Source organism: Zingiber officinale, chromosome 7A, assembly GCF_018446385.1.
Source record: "Zingiber officinale cultivar Zhangliang chromosome 7A, Zo_v1.1, whole genome shotgun sequence".
Lineage (NCBI taxonomy): Eukaryota > Viridiplantae > Streptophyta > Magnoliopsida > Zingiberales > Zingiberaceae > Zingiber > Zingiber officinale.
In genome coordinates this window covers 86,261,144-86,287,464 of record NC_055998.1, presented here as the reverse complement: position 1 = coordinate 86,287,464, position 26,321 = coordinate 86,261,144, and the positions used below count along the sequence as shown (strand labels likewise).

Below are 26,321 nucleotides of genomic sequence, written 5' to 3'. Positions count from 1 at the left end.
TGTGAGAGAAAATTAAATGTGAGAGGAAAATATGAGAGAGTGAAAGATAAAAAATGTGTGACGAGAGAGAATGAGAAGAGGGAAACTGTGATGAGAGAAAATAAGGAAAGAGAGAGAGAGTGATGGGAGAGATTGAGAAGAAAGAAAACATGATGAGAAAAACTAATGAGAGAGAAAGTATGATGAAAGAAAATGAAAAGAGAGTGTGTCATTGAAGAGATTGAAGAGAGAGAAAATATGATGAGAGAAACAATATGATAAGAGAGGATGAGAAGAGAGAAAGTATGATAAGGGAAAAAGTATGATGGAAGAGAATGAAAAGAGAGAACATGAGGAGAGAGAATATATAATGAGACAGAAAAGAATAGAGAAAATGTAATGAGAAAGAATGAGAAGAGAGAAAATAGGATGAAAGAGAATGTGTGATGAGAGAATAAGGAGAGAGAAAGAATAAGGAAAGAGAAAGTAGAATGAAAGAAAATGTACAATGAGAGAATAAGGAGAGAGAAAATACAATGAAAAAAAATAAGAAGAGAGAAAGTGATATAAAAAAAAATTGAATAAATATATTAAAAATATTTTTATCCAAAATATTTTAAATAATGTCTAAGTTTTTGGATATGGTGAACCCCACGGGAGGAGGTGAGTTTTCATCAATACTTAAATTTTTAAATTTCATTCCAAAATTTAATTCCGATAGGATAATTTCAATTCCCATCAACCAAATATAAGATTTGGAAATAAATCTAATTTTCCGTTCTCGTACTCATGCACCAAACGCCACCTAAGAGTCTCGGTTAATAGAAACTTTAGAAGCACTGACATTTTCGGTCGAGAAAGATGAAGATCAGTAGGGACTATTTGAAGCCAATGGCTTTCATATACATGTTCAATCCTATGTAGTAGCTCCAAGAATCTCTAAAATCAAGAAAGCTTAAGAGAGCTAATTCCATATGGAAGAATGTCAAACAACTCAAGTAAGCAATGAAATTCTACATTCATTCAAGCCTTTCGGGAAGAATCAAAGTTGCTCAAAGTTAGATGAACATGTCGATCCTATATCAAAATTACAAATCCAGACAACAAAAGTCATGAAAGTTTCTGATTGTCTTATAAGATTATTACTTTGCAGATTAAACATAAAATCTGTGATAGAACAGAGCAGAGTGAGCAGGCAAAACATAAATGCAGCATAAATGTCATCAACAACTTCACAGCTGTGACTTGTGTAGATAGATAAAGCACAGATAGGCAACAGAAAGCCATTTAAGACACACTAGTTATAGCATAATTACATGCAATTAAGAGTATAGTTTGTTCGCGATGATGCTCTAGAGTCGGGGGGACCACTTTGCACAGAGACAAGGGCTTTGGCTAATGCATCTGCTTACGACCTGTAATCGTTAGGCAAAGCCATTGGTTAAATAAGCCACTCCATACCAAACCAGATACAGTATTTGAAAAAGTCGCCAACTGATGGCGCATGTCAATGAAGATCATTTCCAAAATGAGGCAGTTAAATTGAACGAATACAGTTTCAATAACAGAATTGTGTTTTTATAGTCCGATGGGATTGGCGAGTTCAACCTGGTGACCAGGCTGATCCAGTTGGCTTAGTGGAGAAATCCCAGCCATTGCTTTGAACCAAACTAAAGAAGAGGCATTAGAGGAATCATTCCTCAGCTTTGCCTCTCAAATAAACAAGGATAAGGAACTTTTTGTTGAAGGGAAAGACACATGCACCAGTAACAGGCAGCATACCAAACAATATGAATTGCTTTCCGAGTAACCACGGCTGCTAAAATAACAGGAAGAAGACTGGTTGATGCCCCAGTAACAACAAAAAAAAAAGCCTGCTCAAGCTGCATGGTAGTAAGAAGCATGCATCTTTGGATCATTGTTTGGTCTATTTTAAGAGAAAAACCAAACATTGTCAGAAAGTTATGTTGTACATCTTCCAAGTAGCAACAGCAGTTGAAGCCAAACTTACTAAACCATATAAACCATGTTGGTGAGTAACTTGTTCCTCATGGGGCTCAATAACCAGAAGAGATGCACATAGCTACTAATGAACTAGTATCAAGATTTGTGATTGAATGAGCTAGTTTTACCATTAAGACATGATCTCAAATAATCGCTTTGTGACAGTTTTTCAACCTTATAAATACATAGTGAGATCATGGACTTGTGGGTTAGGCCATGTGATACTACCAACTCTTCATATTTATGTGTGTATGAATACTTGATACTAAATGCTATGTTTTTTTTTCTTGGTTCTGCCCATGATTTTCTTTAAACAAAAAAGAATAGCACTCAATGGTACCAAATCAGTCAAGTAATTAAATTATTATTTATTTTGGTCAAAGTAATAGCTGTTTCATGTGATGCTCAGCCATATATATATAATTTTGAGAGAAATGGTTTCAATAAAAATGAAAGTTCTATTAAAAAAAATATCAGATTAAGATTATAGAGTTTTGTCAACATAGCAAATTTCATTCAGTAAAAATTGTGTAGTGTAATTGCATTTATAGACTGATAAATAGAAATGATTGCTTCTAGTTCACATGGGATTGAAATGGTTGTAAGTAACCTGTACCACCTTTAAGGGACAACTTTTAGATGGATCTCATGCTTGGTATTGCATTGATTATCAAGTCTGTTTTTCTTTTGCTATGAATTGACTATCACTTTTTTTTTATTGCGCCTTCATCATTCAACACAACCCCATATCCAATACGTAGCATATGTGGAACAGGACTAGTCCAGATTAAGCACCAAAAGTTACAATGTTCTTGAATCATCAGCATGAAATTTCAACAACTCAAGGTCAATCTAAATTTGAAGAAGCCTATGATATTGAAAAATCAAGCACATATTAGAGCTTGAAGAGAAGCAAATGAAAAGGTAAAAAAAATAAGCTTATCACTGATTATTCTTTTTAGTATGACCAATTGAAGAAGAGAATAAACAAAAACTAACCTCAACAAGCTAGAAACTCTAACAGTAAACAACCAAAATTTCACTTTATCATCATACTAAATACAAAAGACGTAAACCATGAGCATTTGCAGAATCAAACACAATCAGAAGGTTACAAACATAGGGGAAAACAATAATTTTTAAGCAAACAGAATAGAGAAAGGTAATAAAACTGATGCTGAAACCAGAAGATACTAAAGTCGAGTAATATATCACGCATCCGAAATCTATATCAAGTTTCAGCCTTTTGTTCGTGAACAACAATCGAAAACCTAAATTGCTTACCCCAATAAAGAGAGCAATCCGTCACCAGCCGTGGACGGCCCTGGTGTACCTGTCCTTGATCCACCGGAAGCTCCGTCGGAGGGATCCCTTGACCTTTCCCTCCACGGAGTAGGCCTTGTAGGAGGCGACCCGCCGCTTCCGCTGGAACTCGGGGTCGCTGAAACCCCACCAGACGCCGCCGCCTCCGTTGGTGGAGGAAGACGACCCCCGGCGCGCGGTCTTGGTCTTGAAGTCGTCAGGCCCGTAGCCTCCCCCGCCGCCGTTGTAGGAGTAGGAGTAGGTGGCGCTGTAGCTCCTGAGGTCGTGCAGTCCCGGCGGAGCCGCCGATGATGACCGGCGGCCGTACGCCTCCATCTGCATCATCCCGTCGTGGAAGGACCTCGATCTCATGTCGTCCATGGGGATGCGAGGCGTTTGGCTCTCTCGGGCGAGGGAGACGGGAGTTCGGTTGCTTTCCGATACAGCTGCTAACGTTTACTCTGCGGACGCACGACATCTATAAGACCGTTACTGCGTAGCGAAGGTGTTATATTCCATTTTATAACGTTTCGTGACTTAGTCAGCAAAGGTAGGCGGAAATGATTTAGTTTATTGATTGTGAGCAAAATTAAAAATCAACTCACAATTATAATTTTCAATTTAAATTAGTAAATAATATATGTAATAATTTATCAAAAAATATGTATAAGTATTTAAGTTTATCAAAAGTACGTTATTTTATTATTTATTAGAGGACGTATTTTTATTATTATTCTTCCTATTCTACCCTCTTAATATAATTTCTTTTTATTTTCTCAATTATTTCTCTCTCTCATCTTTTTTTTCTCTTATACATTCAACAAATATTCTCTTTCCTCTTCTCTTTTTTCTTTCCTCTCTTTTGCACGTAGATTCTTCTAAAAACATTTGAACATCCCCGAGAAATTAAAATAAACAATAGATAGTAAACTTCTTACAATCCAAAAATCCATAAGAATTGGAATAAGTACAATCAAAGCTACTCTATCAGTGGATTTCTGGGGTTGTAAGAAATTCAAATATGTTATCTATTATTTATTTCGACTTCTCAAGGGTGTTAAAATATTAAAAAAAATCATCAAAATTATTCACGTTATCATATCAGGTCCAACATGGAGAATTTTTGTAATTCTTTTTTATTATATTTTAACACCCTGAGAAGTCGAACCAAAATCTACTAATGAATCTAGAGAGTTCTGATTGTATCTATTTCAGTTTCTATGGATTTCTGGGATTGCAAGTAGTTCAAATATGATATACATTGTTTATTTTGACTTCTTGAGAATGTTAAAATATAATAAGAAAGAATCGCTAAAATTCTCCACGTTGTGCCCGATATGTTCCATATCATGCCCAATGTGAGCCCGATATGATACATATGAGGCCCAACGTGGAGATATTTGGTGATTCTTCCTTATTATATTTTAACACCTTCGAGAAGCTAAAATAAACATTGGATAATATATTTGAACTCCTTGCAACCCCAGAAATCCACAGAAACTGAAATTGATACAATCGGAGTTCTCTAAATCCATTAGTAGGTTTTGATCAAAATCTACTAATGGACTTAGAGAGCTTCGATTGAACTCATTTCAATTCCTGTGAATTTTTGGGGTTGTAGAGAGTTTAAATATACTATCTAGTGTTTATTTTGGCTTTTCAGGGGTGTTAAAATGTTTTTAGAAGAATCAGTGTGCAAAAGAGAGAAAATAAAAAAAAAAAAAAAAAGAGGAGAGGAAAAAGAATAGATGTTGCATGCATAGATGATAGGAGGAAAGAGAAGAGAGAGAGAAATAATAGATGTTGCATGCATAGATGTCGCGCGTGTTGTGAGTTACTGACTGATGGAAGGAACAGAACATAGGGGTTCATACCTTTCCTTTCACTTTTGGATGCTCGGCGCCCACGTGCTGAACTGCATGAGGCCTTGCTTCCTGGTGTAGCTGTGCCCCTTCGGCTCGGGGTCCTCGTGGTGGCTGATGGCTGATTAGTGGCCTCCGTTCGATCGACGTCGATAGTTCGGACGGCGTTTCTTTCCTCCTTACCACCTAGGCCTCTTCCACGTTTATGTATTCGTTGGCCTTCTTCAGCATGTGGTCGTAGTCCCGAGGTGGCTTTCGAATGAGAGGTCGGAAGAAATCTCCATCCAAGAGCCCTTGGGTGAACGCGTTCATCATGGTCTCGGACGAGACCGATGGGATGTCCATGGCCACCTGATTGAAGCGCTGGATGTACGCTCGGAGGGACTCTCTGGGACCTTGCTTCATGGAGAATAGGCTTATGCTCGTCTTTTGGTAGCGCCTGCTGCTAGCGAAATGATACAGGAAGGTCATTTGGAAGTCCTTGAAGCTTTGGATGGACCCATCTGGCAGCCTTCTGAACCATCGTTGTGCCAAGCCGAAGAGTGTGGTGAGGAAGACTCGGCACTTGACTCCCTCTGTGTACTGATGAAGAGTAGCAGCGTTATCAAACTTACCAAGAAGGTCGTCCAGATCGGGCGACCCGTTATATTCTCCGATCGCCAAGGGAGCATAGTGCCTTGGCAGCGGATCTTGTAGGATTGCCTCGGAGAATTGGCGGTTGATCCGTTTGGGCAACGAATCAGCTCGGGGTGCCTTGTCTTTCCTTGCGTCCCACACAAGTGCTTCATCTGAAGAAGAGTCTCTTCCTTGATTGGCTTGAGCAATCTCAGAGGGCGTTTGAAACAAGGCTCGGTGGAACTGTATAGGCGTAAGTGGAGCCTCCCCTTGAGTGTCGGTCGGCTCCTTATTCTGCCCCCAGATGGACAATTGCTCCGGTCGGTCTTCATGGGCCACTAGGCCTCTCGAGGCCAATGTTCTTGTTGAGCCAGCCGGTCGGCTAGCGCTCTTTGCTGTTGTTGCTCGACTAATTTTGCCGCTCGCAATTGTACAAGTGCGTCGAGCTCCTCTTGAGTGAGCGTCATCGTGTGAAGTCGTCTAGCTTCTTCCATCCTCTCGGCTCGGATGCAGGTGTGTTCCCACAGACGACGCCAAATTTGATCCTGTCCGAGAGTCGAGGTGACAGACGCTAAGGATGTGGCGCTCTTGTTGACCATGTGTGGACCTCCGACGAGACTAGCCTGCAAGTAGAAAAGCGTCAGTGCCAAGCCAGGGAGTGGTTCCCCGATGATGACCCTCCGACACTCAAGTCAGATCTCATGCGAACCAGTAAGCAAGCAAAAAAATAAAAGTGGCAGTGTAACCGTAGCTACAGTAGAATGAACATACCTCCGTCGAAGCCCCTGGGGTCCTTATATAGGGCTCCCAGGAGACGTGTGCATTCTTCCCAAGCCGTGCACGCTTCTCAAAGCATACCTTGAAAGGACATGTCAGAAAAGCATGTCTGACGTCATACCTCAACAGTCCGAGCATATCACTGACGTGACAGTGGAAGCTTCCACCGTATGATTCTCTATCTGACCATGCCGTCAGCCGTACCGTCTTTCGGCAACACTGGTTCCTAGGAAGATATTCTCAGCTGCTCCTTTTGTCCGTTACTGGTCTGAGCGGGAGAGTGCCGAGCGGGAGAGCCACTCAACCGATCCGTGTCCGTCAGATGGCTACTCTTCCTGGGGGCCGAGTGGAAGAGTCGCTTGGCTAACCACCGATGTCTTGGCGATGTCGTCTCTAGGGCCAAGTGGGAAGACCGCTCGGCCGCTATTCGACTGATCTGACCTTTGTTGCTGAATAAGGGAGTCGTGTCTCTGCGTTGCAGGATCCGGGACCTGGTGAGAGTTTACGCGGGATAGCCGCTCGGCACACGCTTCGGCGATGGACTTCTCTGAGCGTTGGAAGCTTGGTACCTGGCTAAGCTGTAATGATGTTGGTCCAGCAATTCCTTGATCCGACCGGACGAGTAGGGTGTCCGGTCGGATGATGATCTAGGAACGTTAACTGCCTTGATCCTGACCTTCCATGTGGCCATAACCTTCTCCCGGGTGGGCCCCATCTTACCACCGGATCATATACTATTGTAGAAATATGTGAATTCTTTTAGTCCTAACAATTGTTATTAAAGTTCGGACTGCTAGAAGGTCTAACCGCCGAGTATACACAAGAGTTATGGTCTAATCGAACCATGTAAATAGAATATGGACCTCAAACAAAGGAAATAGGGACTCCCGTGTCCTGATCAAGAGAACCAGACACTATGTAGGAGTCCTGGTGGACAGACAAGTAGAGAAGTTCTAGTTGTGGCTTGGAAATGAAGTTCTAGTAGGTCGCGTGGACCGAGGGATAGAAAGACCTAGTAGGTCGGTTGGACGGGGGGATAGGAAGGCTTGGTGGGTCGGTTGTAAGGTTGCAAATTAAGTTTCACATTAAAAACATATAAAAAAAGATTATGGACTTATAAAGGAAAGATATCTACATTGGTATGAGACCGTTTAGGTATACCCCAAAAACAAAATCATGAGATTTGTATCTAAAGTAGACAATATCATATTGATCCTGTCCGAAAGTCGGGGAGACGGATGTTGGGGATGTGACACTCTTGCTGACCTCTGGTGGACTTCACTCCCTCCTGCAACACAAGCAGTGTCAGTGCCGAGCCAGGGAAGAGGTCTCCGGCGATGGTCCTCCGACTCTCAAGTCAATCTCCGCCGAGGCAAAATGCAAAGAGAATTTAGCGTAACAGTATAGGTCGCAAGAAAAGCACACCTCCATCGATGCCTGGACCCCCATTTATATAGGGCTCCTGTAGCGTGTGTACACGCTTCTTAAAACGGTCACGCTGTCCCAAGCTTTCCCTGAAGAGACATGTCGGTAAAGTGTCCCTAACATAGTACCTTAACGGGTCAAGCATATCTCTGAAGTGACAGTGGAAGCTTCCGCCGAACGATTTTCTATCTGACCATGCCACTTGTCGGTGACACTAACTCTCAAAAGGATGTTGAAGGATATCTCACTATATCTATTGCTTGGTCGAACGGAATGGTCGCTCGGCTGAGAGTCCCCTGTAGTGTCGTTCGTTGCAGGCCGAGCGGAATGGTCGCTCGGTCGGGAGCCCACTATTGTGTCGAGCGAGAGAGCCGCTCGACTAATTGGTCTTGATCCATATCACCTGCCTTTGCGCCGAGCGGAAGAGCTGATTGGCTCGGCTTCTGTGTGTCCATTGAGCGTCGGTTTGACTACTCCATGCTAGGGATGACGGGTCGGCGCTTAACTCCCGGTCGGTCTATGTCCCACCCGACCGGACAAGACCCTCCGTCCGTCGACTGTCTTGACTCTGACCTTCGTTGACCTCCACCGTGGCAGCGGGACGGGGCCCCTCCTTATCACCACATCACAAGCCTCCTCTTCAAGTCTAGTCGAAAGAGGCTGTAGTCCGACTGACTGGACCATTGTGTGTGCAAATTCCCTCCCGATCGGCCTTCACGACTGTATGGAGCAGGCTAGGCCCTATCCTCGCCGATTGGCCTCTTGAATCTTGTCGCTCGGTCCTAGACACACTCCCTCGATCCGATCTGGCGGATAAAGGTCTGTACTTATAGAATTTTTTCTCGAGCAGTCTCGGACGAGCGTGAGCTAGGCTGATGTCACCTTGATTTCTTGGGAAGCATGCAAATCCCTTCTCATTAAGACATAACAAGTTCCCATGCTTGCCTTAATTACTGACTCGTGGTAGCCTGCCACGTGTCGCTCCCACTGCCGTCACACGCCTGACGTGACAAGATTTGATGACGACATTTGGCGGTTTGAATTCGATAGTCGGATCTGAGCCTAGGTTTCCACAACCTAGATCGGACGGCTTCGGTCGTCTGAGCTCGGGGTATATGAGCCCGCTGCGTCGCTGCCTTCTCCACTTTCGTTGTTGTGCCTCCGTCAACCTCGTGCTCCTGCTGTGCCCTTCGGTGATTCTCTGCGTCTTACTCTCCGGCGATCCTTTGTTCCCTTTCCCCGGCGACCTCCTCTCCTTTCCAGTAAGCTCTCTTCCCGTCACTTTTTCCTTCGGGCCTTCTACTGTCTGCTGTTCCGACTTCCTTCCGATGAAACTTTTCGCATCTTTTTCGATCGTCTCCCTTTTGCGTCTATTTTTAGCGATGGCCAGCTCCTCCCAGCCATCGGCCTCCGTCCATGGACCCTGGTATATCACCATGGAGTTTAGGTTTGATGAGGGCGACGCGAAGGGCCTTAGGAATGCCTTCGAAATTCCGCCTGACTACGAGATTGTTTTGCCTTCCTCATCCGATCGACCAAATAACCCGCCGACCAGATGCATTTGTCTGTTCAGGGATCATTTCACCGCTGGTCTGCGGTTCCCTATCCATCCCTTCATTATCACAGTCTGCAAATACTTCTGTGTCTCCCTCCCTCAACTTGTGTTGAACTCCTTCCGTCTTCTGTGTTGCGTAGTCATCTTATTCCGGTTGCACGACATCCCTCTTGTCTCGCAAATCTTCCACTACTTCTATTACCCAAAGTCGTCTGAGCCGGGAACCTTCATTTTCCAGTCTAGGGTCGGCTTAGTGTTTTTTGATAAAATGTCAACCTCCAATAAACATTGGAGGGAGTATTTCTTTTTCCTACGTCTTCCCGAGTGGTCGGAATTCTCGACCCGTTAGCAGCTCGGAGTGGCACCTCAGCCCCCGTTGAAGAGTTACAAGAGCCAATCGGGCTATTTCAACGTTGCGACCATGCTGGCTGGCCAGAAGTATAACATCCATAAGTTGCCGCTTGAGGGTATCCTCTACATCTTCGGCCTGAGTCTGATCCACACTCAACTGTTGACCTACTTAGGTAAGATACTTATTTACATACTCCTTTGATGCTAACTGATTTTTCCTTTTATCCATCAATCGAAATCATGATGCGCGCGCGGATGGCCGGCAAGGCGAAGCTCTCGGATAGCACGATCGAGGCGACTGCTACCAAGGAATTAGCGAGCCATGGTCTGCCGCCGGTCGGCACCCACGAAGATCTACTTGGGGTGAGCGAGGAGACACCCGTGGAAGTGGGCGAAGTCGCGACTAGCCATGCACTGAGCGGTGGGGCCACCCCCAGCTTACAGCCTCAGACGGAGCGGCACCCCATCATTCCCATCGAGGAACCCTCGAGATCGGCCTCCTCCGACGTGCCCTTGACCAGGCGCAAGAGGCGCTGAGCAGAGCCATCTTCACGCTCCACTACCTCGGGTGCACAACCGGTCGAGAGGGTCGAAACTTCGACTCCGGCTCCGCTCCCAGAAACTATGGAGGCCTCATCGTTCGAATGGACGCCCTCCTTGGCCAAGCTGCCGCAAGGGGCCGTGGTTGCATCGCCCTTGGCCTTCATGCCGCCACCAAAGTCGGTAGTAGTCCAACAGTTCGGGATCTCGCCGGCATCCGATTGGGCGGCCTCATCCCACTCGGCCCCGAGCGGCCGACGATCTGTTATGGCGATCCTCCATCTACCGATGGAGGACTACAGTGAGTTGAGCGCCCAGTCCTGGATCCCCGAGCACCAGATCCTCATCCGAGGGCCGCTTGCCAAAGTCTGGGAGGACGCCCGGGCCCGTGCGGCGATGCTACTACCGGGCTCCTTGGCCAACAGTCACACCCAAATGGCCACCGGGGTAAGTTCGTTAAAGTACACTCCTGGCTTACCTCCATTCGGCCATAACATTTTTCTCTTTTGCAGTATTGGGTGGAGAGCCTGGCCATGTGCCACAGGCTCGCATTCTTAGAGGATGAGTTCATGAAACTCAAGGTCTCAAGCGGCGCCTCTTCATCCCACAGGCCCTCGATCTCCAAGGTCGAGAAGCTGAAGGTCGACCTGGAGAAGAGTAATAAGCTTCTCAAGGCCGAGCGGAAGAAGTCTGCTGATTAGGAGGTGATGTTGGCTTGGTTCAAGAAACAGGTCGCCACCTTCAATAAGAAGATAGAGTCGGCTACCGATCAGAAGCAACGGACCATTGACGACCTTGAGTTGAAGAACCAGGAGGCCTGAAAGCTTTCCCAGAAGCTTAAGGAGGTCGAGGACTTCTTGGTGGTCGAGCGGAACAACCACTCGACCGAGGAGAAATCCCTCCATGACCAGATCACCTCCAAGGACGTCGCGCTGGCCGCCGCCAAGGATGAGCTGGAGGGCTCCCGCTCGACGCTGTGGATCTACTAGGACGCCGAAGGGAGCAGGTTTGAAACCATGAAGCAAGTCTACCTCCATTCGTACACGTTCTACGATAGGTTCACCGATTGGACCCTTTGACTGTTCGACTTGACTATTGAAGGGACGATCAGTCAGCTTCACAAAGGGGGCCAACTGCCGGCTGCTGTGACCAGTAAAGTCATAAGCCGGGACAAGCTAACCGCCACTCTGCCAGATGACGTGTTGGACTACTTAGAGTGAGGTTGAGGGCTTGATCTTTTGTAATCCCCCTTTTTTTATAAACCTTTTCAAGTATTAATGCATGTCAGGTCATTCGGCCAACCTTTCCCCTTTTTTATGTTTATTTTCTAGTCTTCTTTCCCCGGTAAGGTTCTCTCGTAATGTTTTCGATCGGCCGTAGCTTATGTGCATGCTTACTCGATTCGCCTTTCTTTCCAAGTTGCAGAGCTTGAAGTATTTTAGCACACTCTGCCGAACGGGCCGTTCATCTATAAATTTGGGCGCTTTTGGACAATTCTTATCCGCAATCATCCGTTCGGCTGTCCGCGTAGACTCGGGCCTGTCATTGCTACTTGGCAATTTGACAAAGTCCCGGGTTTAACGTTGTCGCTCGAAGATTCAAAGTGGACCAGCGTTTAACGTCGCCGCTCGACGATTTGGTGAAGACTCGAGTTTAACGTCGTCGCTCGACGGTTGATGGAGACTCGAGTTTAACGTCGTCGCTTGACAATTGACGGAGACACGGGTTTAACGTCGTCGCTCGATTTAGTGGAGACAAGGGTTTAAGGTCGTCACTCGACCGTTGGTGGAGACTCGCGTTTAACGTCGTCGCTCAACGGTCGATGGAGACACTCGTTTAAGGTCGCCACTCGACCATTAATGGAGACGCGGATTTAAGGTCGCCGCTCGACCGTTGGTGGAGACTCACATTTAACGTCGCCACTCGACGGTCAATGGAGACACGCGTTTAAGGTCACCGCTCGACCGTTAATGGAGACGAGGGTTTAAGGTCACCGCTCGACCATTGATGGGGATACGCGTTTAAGGTCGTCGCTCGACCGTTGAGGGAGACACACGTTTAACGTCGCCGCTCAACGATTTGGTGTAGACACGTGTTTAACGTCGCTGCTCGACGGTTTATATATACTTGCACCCGGATTTAGGGTCGTCGCTCGACCGTTGATGGAGATGCACTTGAAACTTTTGTATTTAAACTTTGCCCTGCACTCGACAAACATACAATAGCTACGAAATACAAGATTCACTTACGCACCTCTCATCCAACCCTGTAGGGTTGAAGATGGTTCGCGCTTCAGGGCCTCTCGAGCTACCTGTTGATCCGTTTGGGGGAGGCGGCACTTCGGGGCGCTTTTCCTTTCCTCGCATCCCGAACGGGCGCTTCGTCAGAAGATGATCCCCATTCTTGATGGGCTTAGGCTATCTCCGAGGGGGTTTGGAATAGAGCCCGATGGAAGGGGATCAGCGCCGGCAGCGCTTCCCCTTGGGTGCCGGTCGGCCTACAATTCTGTCCTCATACGGAGAGTTACTCCGCTCGATGTTCTTGCCCCGCTCACCGATCGACCGTCGAGGTCGCAGGTTGCGGTGCAGGCCGATCAACTGTCACTTGTTGTTGTTGCCGCTCCATCATTTTTGCTACTTGTGCTTGCACGAGCATCTCCAACTCCTCTTGTGTGAGCGTTACAGTGATTAGCCGTCCAACGTCTTCCATTTCCTTGGCTCGGATTCAGGTGACGTTCCCACAGACGGCACCAAATATGATCCTATCCGAAAGTCGGGGAGACGAATGCTGAGGATGTGGCGCTCTTGCTGACCTTTGGTGGACTTCGCTCCCTCCTGTAACACAAGTAGCGTCAGTGCCGAGCCAGGGAAGAAGTCCCGAGCGATGACCCTCCGACGCTCAAGTCAGTCTCCGGCGAGGCAAGATGCAAAGAGAACTGTAGCGTAACAGTAGAAGTCACGAGGAAAGCATACCTCCGTCAATGCCTGTACTCCCCCCTTTATATAGGGCACCTATAGCGTGTGTGCATGCTTCTTAAAGTGGCCATGCTGTCCCAAGCTTTCCTTAAAGAGACATGTCAGTAAAGTGTCCCATACACAGTACCTTAACGGGCCGAGCATATCTCTGAAGTGACAGTGGAAGCTTCCGTTGTACGATCTTCTGTTTGACCATGCCGCCCGTTAGTGGCACTAACTCTTAAAAGGATGTCAAAGGATATCCCACTATATCTGTTGCTTGGCCGAACGGAATGGCCACTCGGCTGAGAGCCCCCTGTAGTGTCGTTCGTTGCGGGCCGAGCAGAATGCCCGCTCGACCGGGAGCCCACTGTCGCATCGAGCGGGAGAATCGCTTGGCTAATTTGCCTTGATCCATATCGTCCGCCTTTGCGCTGAGCGGAAGAGTCGATCGACTCAGCTTCTGTGTGTCCATTGAGCGTCGATTTGACTACTTCATGTCAGGGATGACAAGTCAACGCTTAACTCTCGGTCGAGCTATGTCCCACCTGACAGGCCAAGACCCTCCACCCATCGACTATCTTGATTCTGACCTTCATTGACCTCCACCATGACAATGGGGCGGGGCCCCTCCTTATCACCGCATCATATATCATTATGGAAATATGTTAATTCTTTTGTACGGTAAGATGACCACTAGATTCTCTATTTTGTGATGTGTCTAGTGTAACTAAAACAATAAATCATAAGCTATAAAAAAAAAATTAGATCAATTAATAATGAAATATAAAAAATAAATTAATATAAAAAAAATATGGTCTCATCAACATCTGTATTCTTCATTTCACTAAAGAACATGAATTCATACATCATAGATGGGAATATATCATCAAAAACTTTGTATACATGATTTTTTTTTTTGATAAAATTAATCTTTGTATTTTGTTTGTTGTTGTCTTATACTTTATTGGATTCTCTACATCAATGATATTTTTTATAGCAAATACATGACTTTTTTTAAGAATTGGTTTCACTCTCTTCATGACCGAAAGTTTTATTGTTCTATATATGTGTTCGCCCTAAAAAATATAGACAGAGTAAATATTCATAAAAATATAAAAAAAATCAGATAAGTATGTAAAAAATAATTAACATACCTTTTATCAAAAGACACATTCAAAGCTAAAATCTCCATTATTTCTATATGCAGGTAGATCATAATAATAAATTTAGAGTTTTAGAATCCACTTCATTTTAGAAAGGTTAACATTTCGGATGACAATAAATAGGGGAGTCATTTTTTCTACCTAAAGTAATAATGACCGTTTTAATATAGTATATACTAATTTTTTTTTGAAGAGTGAAATATGCACATAGAACTCCTACCCTCATTGATATAAATCATGTGGTAGTACTGAATCTTTCAATGCAATTTACATTTCCATGTTTCTCTATTATTAGGTCTATTTATAGAAAATAAATTTATAAATAAAATATTTTCTTCATTAATAGAAATTTATAAACAAAATATTAATAATATATCTATTTTTAATAATCAAACATTTAAAGCTTTCTATAAAATTTGCACTTCTAGGAGATAGCTCTATTTTTAATAAATCACAAATAAATATTTACTTCATTTGACATGAATTTGCAAAAAAAAAATATTAATGATATATTTATTTTTAATAATTAAATATTTAAAATTTTCTATATTAAATATTAATGATTTTTAATAATCAAACATTTAAAAACAAAATATAATCAAACATTAATTATATATCCTAAAAAATTTTAGAGTTGTTAGAGGTCTATTTATAGAAATTGAATTCACAAATAAATATTTGCTTTATTAACATAAATTTGAAAAGAAAATATTAATTAATGATATATCTTTTTTTAATAATTAGATAAAATTGAAATCATAAATAAATATTTACTTTATTAATAATAATTTGACAAGAAAGTATTAATTAATGATATATATTTTTTAATAATTAAATATTTAAAATTTTCTATAAAATTTATACTTTACGTAAATTGAGTTTATAAAATTGAGTTTACATAAATTTTTCTATAAAATTTTTTAGCAGACAATTCGGTTTTATATATATATCTATATACACACATAGACTTGCGAACTTTAGGTTGCGGACTCGTCCAGACTTGACTCGGGGATCTTGGACTTTACTTTAGGCGCCCATGAGCGAAATGTCCAAGCCTATTTGTATCTCCTTAAATCTTAAAATTCCTGAATTTTATTATATGTTCTATTAATGAAATTATTTTTATAACATCAATTTATTATTGGAATCACAAAGGGGCATTCCAGTCGGGCATATGTTCTATTAATGAAATTATTTTTATAACATCATTTTATTATTGGAATCACAAAGGGGCATTCCAGTCGGGCAAAAGGAAGCCAATATTTGAATCACAAAGGGACATCTTTTTTAATTTTTATTTTTATCAATAGACACTCCGCCCATTAGTTCCTTGTTAAATGATATAGTTCAATATTATTAAATTTTGTTACACATATTAAATTTTAATTGATTGAATGCGGTATACTTAACTTATTTATATAGTATTAACTAAAATGTAACTGCTATAAGATGAATTCGACTTATTCACCGGTCTTTGCAAATTCGAATAGTTTAGATTTTCCAGTGTCACATTTAAAGTTTTCCTATTAAAAAAATAATTTAATTTAATATTATACTTATCTTAATAAAAAAATTAAGAAAAATATATTTTTTAATATTGTTAGTCTAAAATATTTATAGAAGTTTCTTGAAATTACTAATAAAACTTGGAATTATTTTTAGTGTGAATAGAAAAAGGATATTAATGTAAATTTATTTTAGACTTCATCAAAATTAATTAGTAAAGAGGGAAGATTTTTAATAAAATAGTAAAATATTCCTATGATAATAATTATAAAATCGTAACCATTATAATTTTTATATATTTTGTTCAATAATATTTATATTGAAATAGCTATACAACTGTAGATGTTATAGGCTTATAGTATTTGTGACAATTATGATTTTATAATTGCTACATTGCACCGGTTCAAAAATGTAAGATGCGTGGTAGAAAATAATTATGTCAAAGTGAAGCGAAGCAAACCACGTGACAAATTATGATTTATAAAAAACGAGAGCTTCATTGAAAAATATACAGTTCTTCTAATGATGTAAATGAGCTAAGTCGTTCATGAATTATTCAGAGCTTGATTCGATAAAAACTTATTTGAGTTCGTTTAATGAGACTCGTTAAGATAAACAAACCAATCTCAAGTTTCATAATATTCGACTCGTTAGCTTGTGAACACGTTTGTTAAGTTCATGAATTAACTTTTAAATAAAAAAATAATAATTTTGATATTAAATTTATAGATTTTAGATTCTACTCATAAAAAATATAGATAAATTTATTAAATTTATTGATTAGAATAAAATTATAAATTTTAATCAGAATATTATATATTTTTTAAAAATATATAATTTAATTTTTAATGAATATTTAAATTTATAATTTATATTTATTAAGCTCGTTTAGGCTCGATAAAAGTTCGAATAAGCTCGTGAGCCATGAATATATTCGTTAAATAAAGCTCGAGCTCGGCTCGATTATAAACGAGTCAAACTCAAACAACTAAAAGTTCGGTTTGGCTCGGCTCGATTACACCCTTAGTTCTTTCTTAAATAAATGCTTAAATACTTACTAATAATTATAAATGGACGGCCCTGATCGTTCGAGGACGCAAGAGGCATCACCGATGAGACCGCATCATCGCTTGCTCTTCTATCACCGCATATACTATTTGTTTTCCTTTTTAATTGTTTACTCCTCTTCGTCTCCATTCGCCCTCCGCCGCCGTCGTCGCTTTCTCTTCCTCCTCCGTCTCACGCGTCTCTTCGCCGGTCGTCGCCTCAGGCGTCTCCTCGACGGCTCCATTGCACCGCCAAATCGAATAGGCCATGGCTTGGAGGCGCGCCCTCACCAAGGTAACATCGATCATGGTTCATTCTGCAGATAGGCTTACACGACTTATCCGAGGGTTGTTCCGGATTTCTTTTGGGGGGCAATTTATCTGTTCGATCCTCTTAGATTCCTTGGGCTTTTGAGTTCCACCATTTTCATCTCATCTTTAGATCGAAGAAATCTGATAATGTTAGGGGATACTTTGTATTTCGGATGTATCCTTCTCTTTGTCGGCGTGGTTTTGGGTTAAGGTGCTTTGTAGTTAAGGCAGTGGACCAACCGTTTCTTGCCTTCCTTTCCTCGTCTGGCTGTCGGAATATCTTTATTCCCTAACTTATGCTATGCTTATTTGGAGGAAGGAAGTAGAAAGGAAATGAAGTGTTTGATGCGAAAGGGGAAAAGAAGATCAAGTATATACTATATATATATTTTTTATTTATCTTATTTTTACTTGGATGAAATCGATAGCAATGAATATAAATTACATTTTAGTGTTCATTTGATGAGGAAAGTTCCTTTCCCCTGGTTTGGGCAGAAATAAATGAGAAATGGAAGGATTAAATTCATTCCTCTACCTTCTTCTAAAGAAACAATAAATTTGGCAATTTTATTTATTTGTTTTTTTTCCTCACCTGCTTCCATGCAAGTAGACACAGCCTTAGATTAACTGGAAGTTTGTCACTAACAGTGTTTGTTAATGTTTCTGTAATATATAATGGTGTTTTATGTTTCCATGTGTAAGTTCTTGAGTGTGATCTGCTGTGTCAACTAGATTATTTGGTTGCTTTGCCTTTGTTGCTTTTGCGATGTTCAGAAGTGTTAAATTTCCTAGCTGACACATCATCTCTAGGTGAATGAGTTTAGCTCTTTTTTTTTTTTTTTTCAAAATCAGTTTTTACCCCAACCTTGGTTTGTATTGGTTGAAACAGTTTGGAAGACAACAGTTGTTGGGATGCCCACATTTATATGGCAGAGCTCAAGGCCATTATGCTATGGATAATATTGAAGTTGGTTTGGGTAAGTAGATCACATTTCCTTCTTTAAAGTTCAGGAAAAAAAAAAAGGTCTCTTCCTTGAGAGAATTCTTATTTTCTTGATTGTTTACAGTGTTCCTTATTATCTTTAAATTTTGGTTTAAAAATGGTTTTCCATTGAAATAGTTTGATCACTCAAAAGGAATTGTTATTTATTATTTTATTCTCCACATTTTTGTCATTTTCTTACAATCTGTTTCTGTACTTTGGCTATTGATTTGACATTCTTAAGAACCATTTCAGTGTGATTTAATGAGGCCTCGATCATTACTGAATCATGATTTGGGCTGAAGCCTAAGTATGTGGTTTGCATCTGTATGGGTTGACATTTAGTGTGCATGGTTGAATCTTGGTAGAACTCATCTTATAGCCAATTCATTTCTTTTTTCGTTTTCTTTACCCTAGCAATCCCTATATACCAATTCCTAGTCCTTTCATGCCCTCATTGTTCCTTTCTTGCACTTTTCCATCCAAGATACATAAGCACTAGTCTTCCTTTCATGTTTTCCTCTTTCTCTCTCCTTTACTCCTTACCCTTTTATCCTCCTCTCCACTATATCATGCGCGATTGAGGAGAGAATAGGAAACTACACTGTTTACCTTCCACCATTGCAAAATGTTTTCTCATCATCATCTGCGTCTTCAACTTCCCCACTTAAATTTTTATCCAACTCTGGTTTACTCTCTCCAAGTGCTTCCTAAACATAAATATGGTTCTTGATTTGAGCATCTTGTTAGATTGCATCTCTAAGACGAGCCTTCCTTCACCTTTTTCACTACTATTTTAGTTGTCTCTTGGAAATCCTTTTCAGCAAGTGCAAGCTCCATATAGACAAATTTAAATCTTGAATCTTGATTAAGTGTTATAGTTATAAATAATATCAAGTTCAACTTTTTTGGACTTCCCCAATACTTATCCCATTTCTCTTTCATCTTTTTAGCCATTTATTGAAATTCATGTCTAAGAGAATCATTACTTGATCATTCAATTAAATCAGAAGCAACATGACTGATATAATTCAAGTAACAAGTGGAAGATAAAGTTCCTGGCATATTCAAGGTAAGATGATTACAGATTTGAAGCATTTTGACTAAATCTCTAATTAATGTTCATTCATGTTCAATTGGTTGCCCATCCCCAACTCCAAATACATGTCTCAAAGAAAGGATCTTCTTTGTGAAATCCGTCAAAAGTTCATTCATAGCGCTTCAACCTTTCTAATAAGATTCTGATAAAATTTCATTGTGTTATGGCAGTTCCTCCTTGTGCATTACCCAAGTTTTGTGAAAAAATTTCTGCTTGCTTTAGATCCTCTTTGTTGCATGGGTTATCTACTTCTTACATCTAAACAAGTGATTCTAAGGGTGCTAGTTCCATAAATTTTGGTACTAGAATTAAAATTTTGATTATAATAATTGCACTTAGCTTTCTTCTCACCATCCTCATCAATTTTGGTGATGAATCCATACACCTGTCCTTCTTTTGATTTCTTTTCTTCTGTTGGTAAGATTCTATTATACCTTGCCTTCATTTGTTAAAAACATGAATGCATGATTTTTGTCGGGGGAAAAATTGATAGGTGTACTTTAAGGTGTATGAGAATAATTATTTACCTTATATGTAGTTTTCAACCTTGAATAAAAAAAAAATTGAATCTGTTGATGGATAATGGAATTGTGCAAGGCAAGTGGTGGTATAAGAGGAAGAATCGTGGAATAAATAATTTTGTTGGTGAATTAATAAAAAGAAAAATATTTATATAGTTCTACATCTATAGAAATAAAAATATTTCCAATATAAGATAGTAGAGAGTCTTAACATAAAAGAATAAAGTCAAAGCTCTTCATCACATATGGTAATATAGAAATTAGAGAAAAATTTATTTGTTTTTTAGTTATATTTTTTTTAGAAAAAAACTATATTTTTTGTTTTTCAAGAATGGAAATGTGAAAACATTACAAATTATATTTTGGATTATCTGTCCAAATCAATTTTCAAATTAAAAATTGAATTAAAAAAATTATATAACCAAACTGATCAAAACAAATCAAACTAAAACAGAATTAATAAAAAACCAAATCAAATCATGAAAAGTTCTCATTTTTCTTGTCAAGATCATAATTAAATCAGGAATCAAATCTTCGACAAGGTGGAACAAGAAAAAAAAAAAAATCAAATTCTTACTTATACAAATGGAATGCCAGTATGTTACACATGTAAGGTGAATGTACCTATTATTTTATTTTATGTTTCTTATTATTTTCATGTTCTTGCAGGTAACAGACTTGGAAGCTTCCAGGTAAGATTCCAGTCGAGCTATGCTGGTAATTTTGCTGGAAGAATACGAGATGGACATGGAATGACTGATGTAACACTGCTTAAAGAGCTTTATAGAAGTGATCCTGAAAGAGTAATTAGAATTTTTGAAAGTCAGCCATCACTGCACTCAAACTCTTCTGCACTTGCTGAATATGTCAAGGCATTAGTGAAAGTGGATAGGCTGGACCAAAGTACATTGCTGAAAACTCTGGAAAGAGGTAGGAAGAATGACAACATCTTGTTAATATTATCACAGTTATATTTATATCTGATGCAAGAAGAGTTGGTTATAGAATATCAGTCAATGACCAGTTGGCAGCCTTCTTATCAATGAATGCCAGAATCAAGGGAAAGGGGGTCTCATGACCAATCGGGTAGTGCACTTTAATTTTAGTGCATGCAGGACAGCATGTGGAACAAGAGAGGCACTCCTGTGATTAGTTACTCAAATGGCTAATTTCCGTTACCGGATGGCAATGGGCTTCAGATAATGAGCAGCATGAAAGACAGCCTCCTTGGATCTTTGGGCGTTGGATCAAAGAAAATTTAATTGGCAAGGGTGGATGTCAGAAAGAGTGGCACAATTAAATTATATCCAAGATCATTACACAATTCAATTTCTTTTTGTTCTGTTGTTTTAGAACTGAAAGAACGAAAGCAGTTTCTAATCCAAAAATGAAGAAAATCAAACCTGCTCTCATTTAATTAAGATGCAATTTTTTAACATACAAATAAAATAGACTTGAAGGAGCTGAGATTTGGTTAGTTGATTTGATTAGCAGACATCTATTTGTAGGCTCTATGCTTTATTTGCAATGTAAACTACAAAATAACTGAAAAAGATGTCCATAACTCTTCTGCTTTGCTCATTCTTTCATAAACAGTTTATCATTTTCATTAATTTCTTAATGCTAAAGGGTAAAGTTACATAATTCAGTGACTGTTATTTAATTTTTTTTTAGGATATGCCATTCTAAACTTCTTGATCTTGGAAAAATTTGTGGTGGCTTGAATCTACTGTTAGCTGGTTCTGTGCAAAATTCTGTTGTTAAGAGGAAAAAATAAGATTACCTCCCAACTGTAAGATATGGTTATAGTACTATCCTGACAACTATGCATTTGACGTCTGTTAACTATGAGTTGTACATTTGAGTTCCTATTTTTATTATTATTATTATTATTATTATTTTGCCGTGTTTTTCCAAACACAAGTGATTCTTAAACATTAACAGCTAAAATCAGTCAATACTTCTCCATTTCTGAGATAGAATTTTCATCCAAATTTTGTGGCACCTTCTTTACTAGAAGGAATTTCTATATTGGAGTTTTAGAATTTATGTTGGCTTTTACTTTACTGATCTCATTTCTTTTCTCTTAATGCCTGCTTTACTTGAGTGACTTGAGCTTTATATGCTAATCTTGTATCAGGCATCGCTAACTCAGTGAGGGAGGAGGAGACCTTTACAAACATTAACAGTATCGCTGCATTGGAGAATGTTGGCCAAATAACAAAAGATGGTGTGCTTGGGACTGCAAGTGCACCCATCCACATGGTAACTGCAGAAACCAGCAATTTTAAGGAGCAACTATGGCGTACATTACGAACTCTTGCAGTCTCATTTCTTTTAATATCTGGTGTCGGGGCACTTATTGAGGATAAGGGTATTAGTAAAGGTGCGGCTACTTTAAAATTTAAAAGTTAGTCACTTTGTTATATGGAAGTTGGAGAATGTCATGCTTCAGTTAATTAGATAAAGCATTTGTTTTGGGTCTTAATCCTCAGCAGGACTTGGTCTACATGAAGAAGTCCAACCAACTATGGAGTCTAGTACAAAGTTTAGTGATGTAAAAGGTGTTGATGAGGCCAAAGCTGAATTAGAAGAAATTGTCCATTACCTTCGAGATCCTAAGGTATGTTTGATGGAAATTCAATGCCTTATATGGAGGTCTAGCTGAGTTTTTTATTTCTAGAAAAGTGCTACTTATGTTCTTTGTTTTAAGTATATACGTGTGATGTAGATGTGATTGTGTATGAGGTATTCATTTCATATATATTAGATGTGACAACCAAATCTGCATATGCAATGAGTAAACAGCAATACGGGATTGAATAGAAAGATGAAAGAAAAAGAAAAGAAACATAATAACAGAACAATGAAGAATAAAAAAGACAAATTAATTTTTTTAACCATTATCACCGTGCCTTGGGCATGTGTACAGTATATTAGTCAGCTAAGCTATTAATTTATCATTAATTATTGGACTTGAAGTGCTACCTTTTGATATATCAATGATCGTGAAAGATATGGTCCATACATGCACTCTTGATGTAGTATGTATAAGAAATTTAATCTCTTTTATTTGCCTGCATCATTTTAAAAAATTCTGACATATGTTCTTGTAAATTTCAGTCTCTTTACTATTGCAGTTTATTCATGCATATTACTTTACTCCAAATGAACATAGGTTTGTTTAAAGCATGCTTTGTCTTGTTTATGGTGATTGTATTAGCGTTTCACTCGCCTTGGTGGGAAGCTTCCAAAAGGAGTTTTGCTGGTTGGCCCCCCTGGCACAGGAAAGACAATGTTAGCAAGGGCTATCGCAGGGGAAGCTGGTGTCCCTTTCTTCTCATGCAGTGGAAGCGAGTTTGAAGAAATGTTTGTCGGTGTTGGAGCTAGGAGGGTTAGGGATCTTTTTACTGCAGCAAAGAAAAGTTCTCCTTGCATCATATTCATTGATGAGATTGATGCAATTGGTGGGAGCCGTAACCCGAAGGATCAGCAATACATGAAAATGACATTGAATCAATTACTTGTTGAGCTGGATGGTTTTAAGCAGAACAATGGTATAATTGTCATTGCAGCAACCAATTTCCCAGAATCATTAGACAAAGCACTTGTGAGACCTGGTCGTTTTGACCGTCATATTGTGGTACCTAATCCAGATGTGGAAGGCCGGAGACAGATTTTGGAATCACACATGTCAAAGGTATTTACACATCTCATGAATGTTGAGTTTTGGCAATATAACTTATTGTGCTTTATACTTTTGAAAATGTCATGAATTCTTGTAAGTGTTCTCTGATCAAAATTTAGCAATATGAAATATTAGCTGGCCTATCCAAGGCAGGCAGGCATATCTAATTATTTAGCATTATTCTTCTGCAGGTCTTGAAAGCCGATGATGTCGATTTGATGATTATTGCCAGGGGCACACCAGGGTTCTCAGGTGCAGATCTTGCAAATTTGGTTAATGTTGCTGCTCTTAAGGCTGCCATGGATGGTGCAAAGGCTGTTACAATGGCTGATTTAGATTATGCAAAGGACAAAATCATGATGGGCAGCGAGCGAAAATCAGCAGTTATTTCTGAAGAATCCAGGAAACTAACAGCTTACCATGAAGGTGGTCATGCTCTTGTTGCTATCCACACAGACGGCGCCCATCCTGTCCACAAAGCTACAATTGTACCCCGAGGAATGGCTCTTGGCATGGTTGCACAGTTGCCCGAGAAGGACGAGACAAGCGTCTCTAAGAAACAAATGCTGGCAAGGCTTGATGTCTGCATGGGTGGCCGGGTAGCCGAAGAGCTAATATTCGGGGAGAACGAAGTGACTTCTGGGGCATCATCAGATCTGCAGCAAGCAACCAACCTTGCAAGAGCAATGGTCACACAGTACGGAATGAGCAAGGAGGTTGGGTTCGTTTCTCACAACTATGATGACAACGGCAGGAGCATGAGCACCGAAACAAGGCTGCTTATTGAGAAGGAGATCAAGGAGTACCTAGAAAGAGCTCACAATAATGCAAAAACTATTTTGACAACCCACAATAAAGAGCTGCATGCCCTTGCCAATGCACTTCTTGAGCACGAAACACTCTCGGGCGCACAGATCAAGAATCTGCTCGCTCATGTAAATAGCCACCAGCAGCAGCAACAAGAACAACCTCAGATAGTGGCAGCTCCTCCTCAAGTGAATTCCCCAGCAGTGCCTACGACCCCTCCCTCTGCAGCTGCGTCTGCGGCAGCTGCTGCAGCTGCAGCCGCAGCCCAAGCAGCCGCCAAGGCTAAGGGAGTTGCGCAGCCTGCGGTCGGATCCTAGTGTAAAATCTATCAGCCTGTATAATAGTCACTTTATGCTGCTGGTTATTCTATCTCAGGAACCGATGTAGTTCATTATAAGTAAGATCTGCAGAGGGACACAAGGGTAGAAATCAACGGAACTAAAATTTAAATGCTTTGAGATTTTTCAAATAGCATCTATGGCTGCTATATCCTTTCTCTTTACTACAATGAGGGTAGGTAGGATTGTTGATTTTAACACCAGAAGTACCACCATATTAATTTGCTTTTGTCCTTGGAGCTTGTAGCAATCTCTCACAAGAATATAAATAAAATAAAATTCCGTAGAGCATATGGTGCACAACGCGAATCATTTGTTTTTAGCAGTTTGATGGAAGAAGACTGATACAAAAGCCTTGTTTGGGTGAACACTCTACGTGCCGTGTGCCCATCCCTACCATGTGAGACAGCTGAGGATTTCAAGTACTGAAGCAGGCCATATAGTTCACATCAAATGGTCCAATATCATCAGTTCCATATTAAAATAAAGGTAAATAAATTACAAAAGATATTTTATCCTAGTTTAACGATCTTTTTATAAGAAAAGTCATACATGAAATATTTTGTTCCAGTTAAAGTTAATCCAAAATTCTATTGAAACAAATACTTGGAGTGACTTTATTTTTTTTAATAATTTAGATGTTTGAATGTTGGCTAATTATTATTTTTATCTATAAATATAAATATATTAAACTGAATAAGGAATATTAAAAGTCCTTCATATGCACATGAGACTATATCAATACTTCTCTCTTAATCCATCTATCTCTAACATCATCCGTATCCAATGTTCATATAATGTTGGATATCTCGATATAATGCAAATAAAATTCTAATGATTTGTTCATGTAATGTTTGGATATCCGGATACAATGCAAATAAAATTCTAAAAGACATTGTCCTAATCTTATAAACAACTTGCTCCAATGGTGTATGATGATGACCTTCAAAGGCAGCAAGGTTTCGAAACGTATGATAGTTTATAGAATTGAGCAAGGATTGAATCTCGATAAAGATCAAAGAATTATCCTCTTATGTGAAAGTTAGTTTTGATTTTCTGATTTACTCTCTCTTAATTATGTGAGAATGATGAATTTCACCTATTGCATAAGGATTCGAAGCCTCCAAATCTAATATACTATGCATGTGAAGCCTATCCATCTAGTTTGAGTTCGCCAAGAAGTTGCACGGATTTCTATGTGCATCCATTCGCAAGCACTCTTGAAGGTAGTCGTACTCCATGTGAAATATGTCCATATTCTACCGCTGCGAGTGAAACAAATAAGCATGAATTTCGACATGATGGCTGCATAAGTCGCAACGGCTATCTATTTTTATATAACAGATTTGATCCTTGGTTAAAAATCGCTCCTTGGCACCTAATTCTAGAAATAGACAGCATTCTAAGATTCAAGTAAATTATGCCCAGGCTGTGTTTATCTTGGTTATATTCATGTTCAGATTTGCCTTTCAAATTTTAAGTTCTGTACATT

General features: G+C 40.1%; 2 protein-coding genes across 3 annotated transcripts; one reads left to right on the top strand and one right to left on the bottom strand.

The window, feature by feature from the left end:
- Nucleotides 1-1,089: 1,089 nt before the first annotated feature.
- On the bottom strand, nt 1,090-3,770 carry LOC122001697. The gene is made up of 2 exons (XM_042556590.1): nt 3,268-3,770; nt 1,090-1,394 (listed from the first exon to the last, which is right to left on the bottom strand). The coding sequence occupies exon 1, from the start codon at nt 3,664-3,666 to the stop codon at nt 3,289-3,291; it is 378 nt and encodes a 125-aa protein (XP_042412524.1). The 5' UTR covers nt 3,667-3,770; the 3' UTR covers nt 1,090-1,394; nt 3,268-3,288.
- A 13,432-nt stretch (nt 3,771-17,202) lies between these two features.
- LOC122001696 (ATP-dependent zinc metalloprotease FTSH 5, mitochondrial-like) lies at nt 17,203-24,978 on the top strand. Of its 2 annotated transcripts, none has more exons than XM_042556589.1 (7): nt 17,203-17,377; nt 18,284-18,371; nt 20,666-20,926; nt 22,137-22,382; nt 22,495-22,619; nt 23,220-23,696; nt 23,876-24,978. In XM_042556589.1, exons 1-7 carry the CDS (start codon nt 17,351-17,353, stop codon nt 24,806-24,808), a joined length of 2,157 nt encoding a protein of 718 aa, XP_042412523.1. In that variant the 5' UTR covers nt 17,203-17,350; the 3' UTR covers nt 24,809-24,978. The 2 variants fall into 2 exon arrangements, with proteins under 2 accessions (XP_042412523.1, XP_042412522.1); XM_042556588.1 differs by having other exon boundaries at nt 22,492-22,619.
- The last annotated feature ends 1,343 nt before the right edge of the window (nt 24,979-26,321 follow it).

What these genes read in the sequence shown, in the direction of transcription:
- LOC122001697 (XM_042556590.1), bottom strand. Translation starts at nt 3,666, where the DNA reads ATGGACGACATGAGATCGAGGTCCTTCCACGACGGGATGATGCAGATG.
- LOC122001696 (XM_042556588.1), top strand. Translation starts at nt 17,351, where the DNA reads ATGGCTTGGAGGCGCGCCCTCACCAAG. An exon ending in GCTGAAAACTCTGGAAAGAG is followed by an intron (nt 20,927 to 22,136) that starts GTAGGAAGAATG and finishes ATCTTGTATCAG; the next exon opens with GCATCGCTAACTCAGTGAGG. An exon ending in ATTACCTTCGAGATCCTAAG is followed by an intron (nt 22,620 to 23,219) that starts GTATGTTTGATG and finishes TGATTGTATTAG; the next exon opens with CGTTTCACTCGCCTTGGTGG.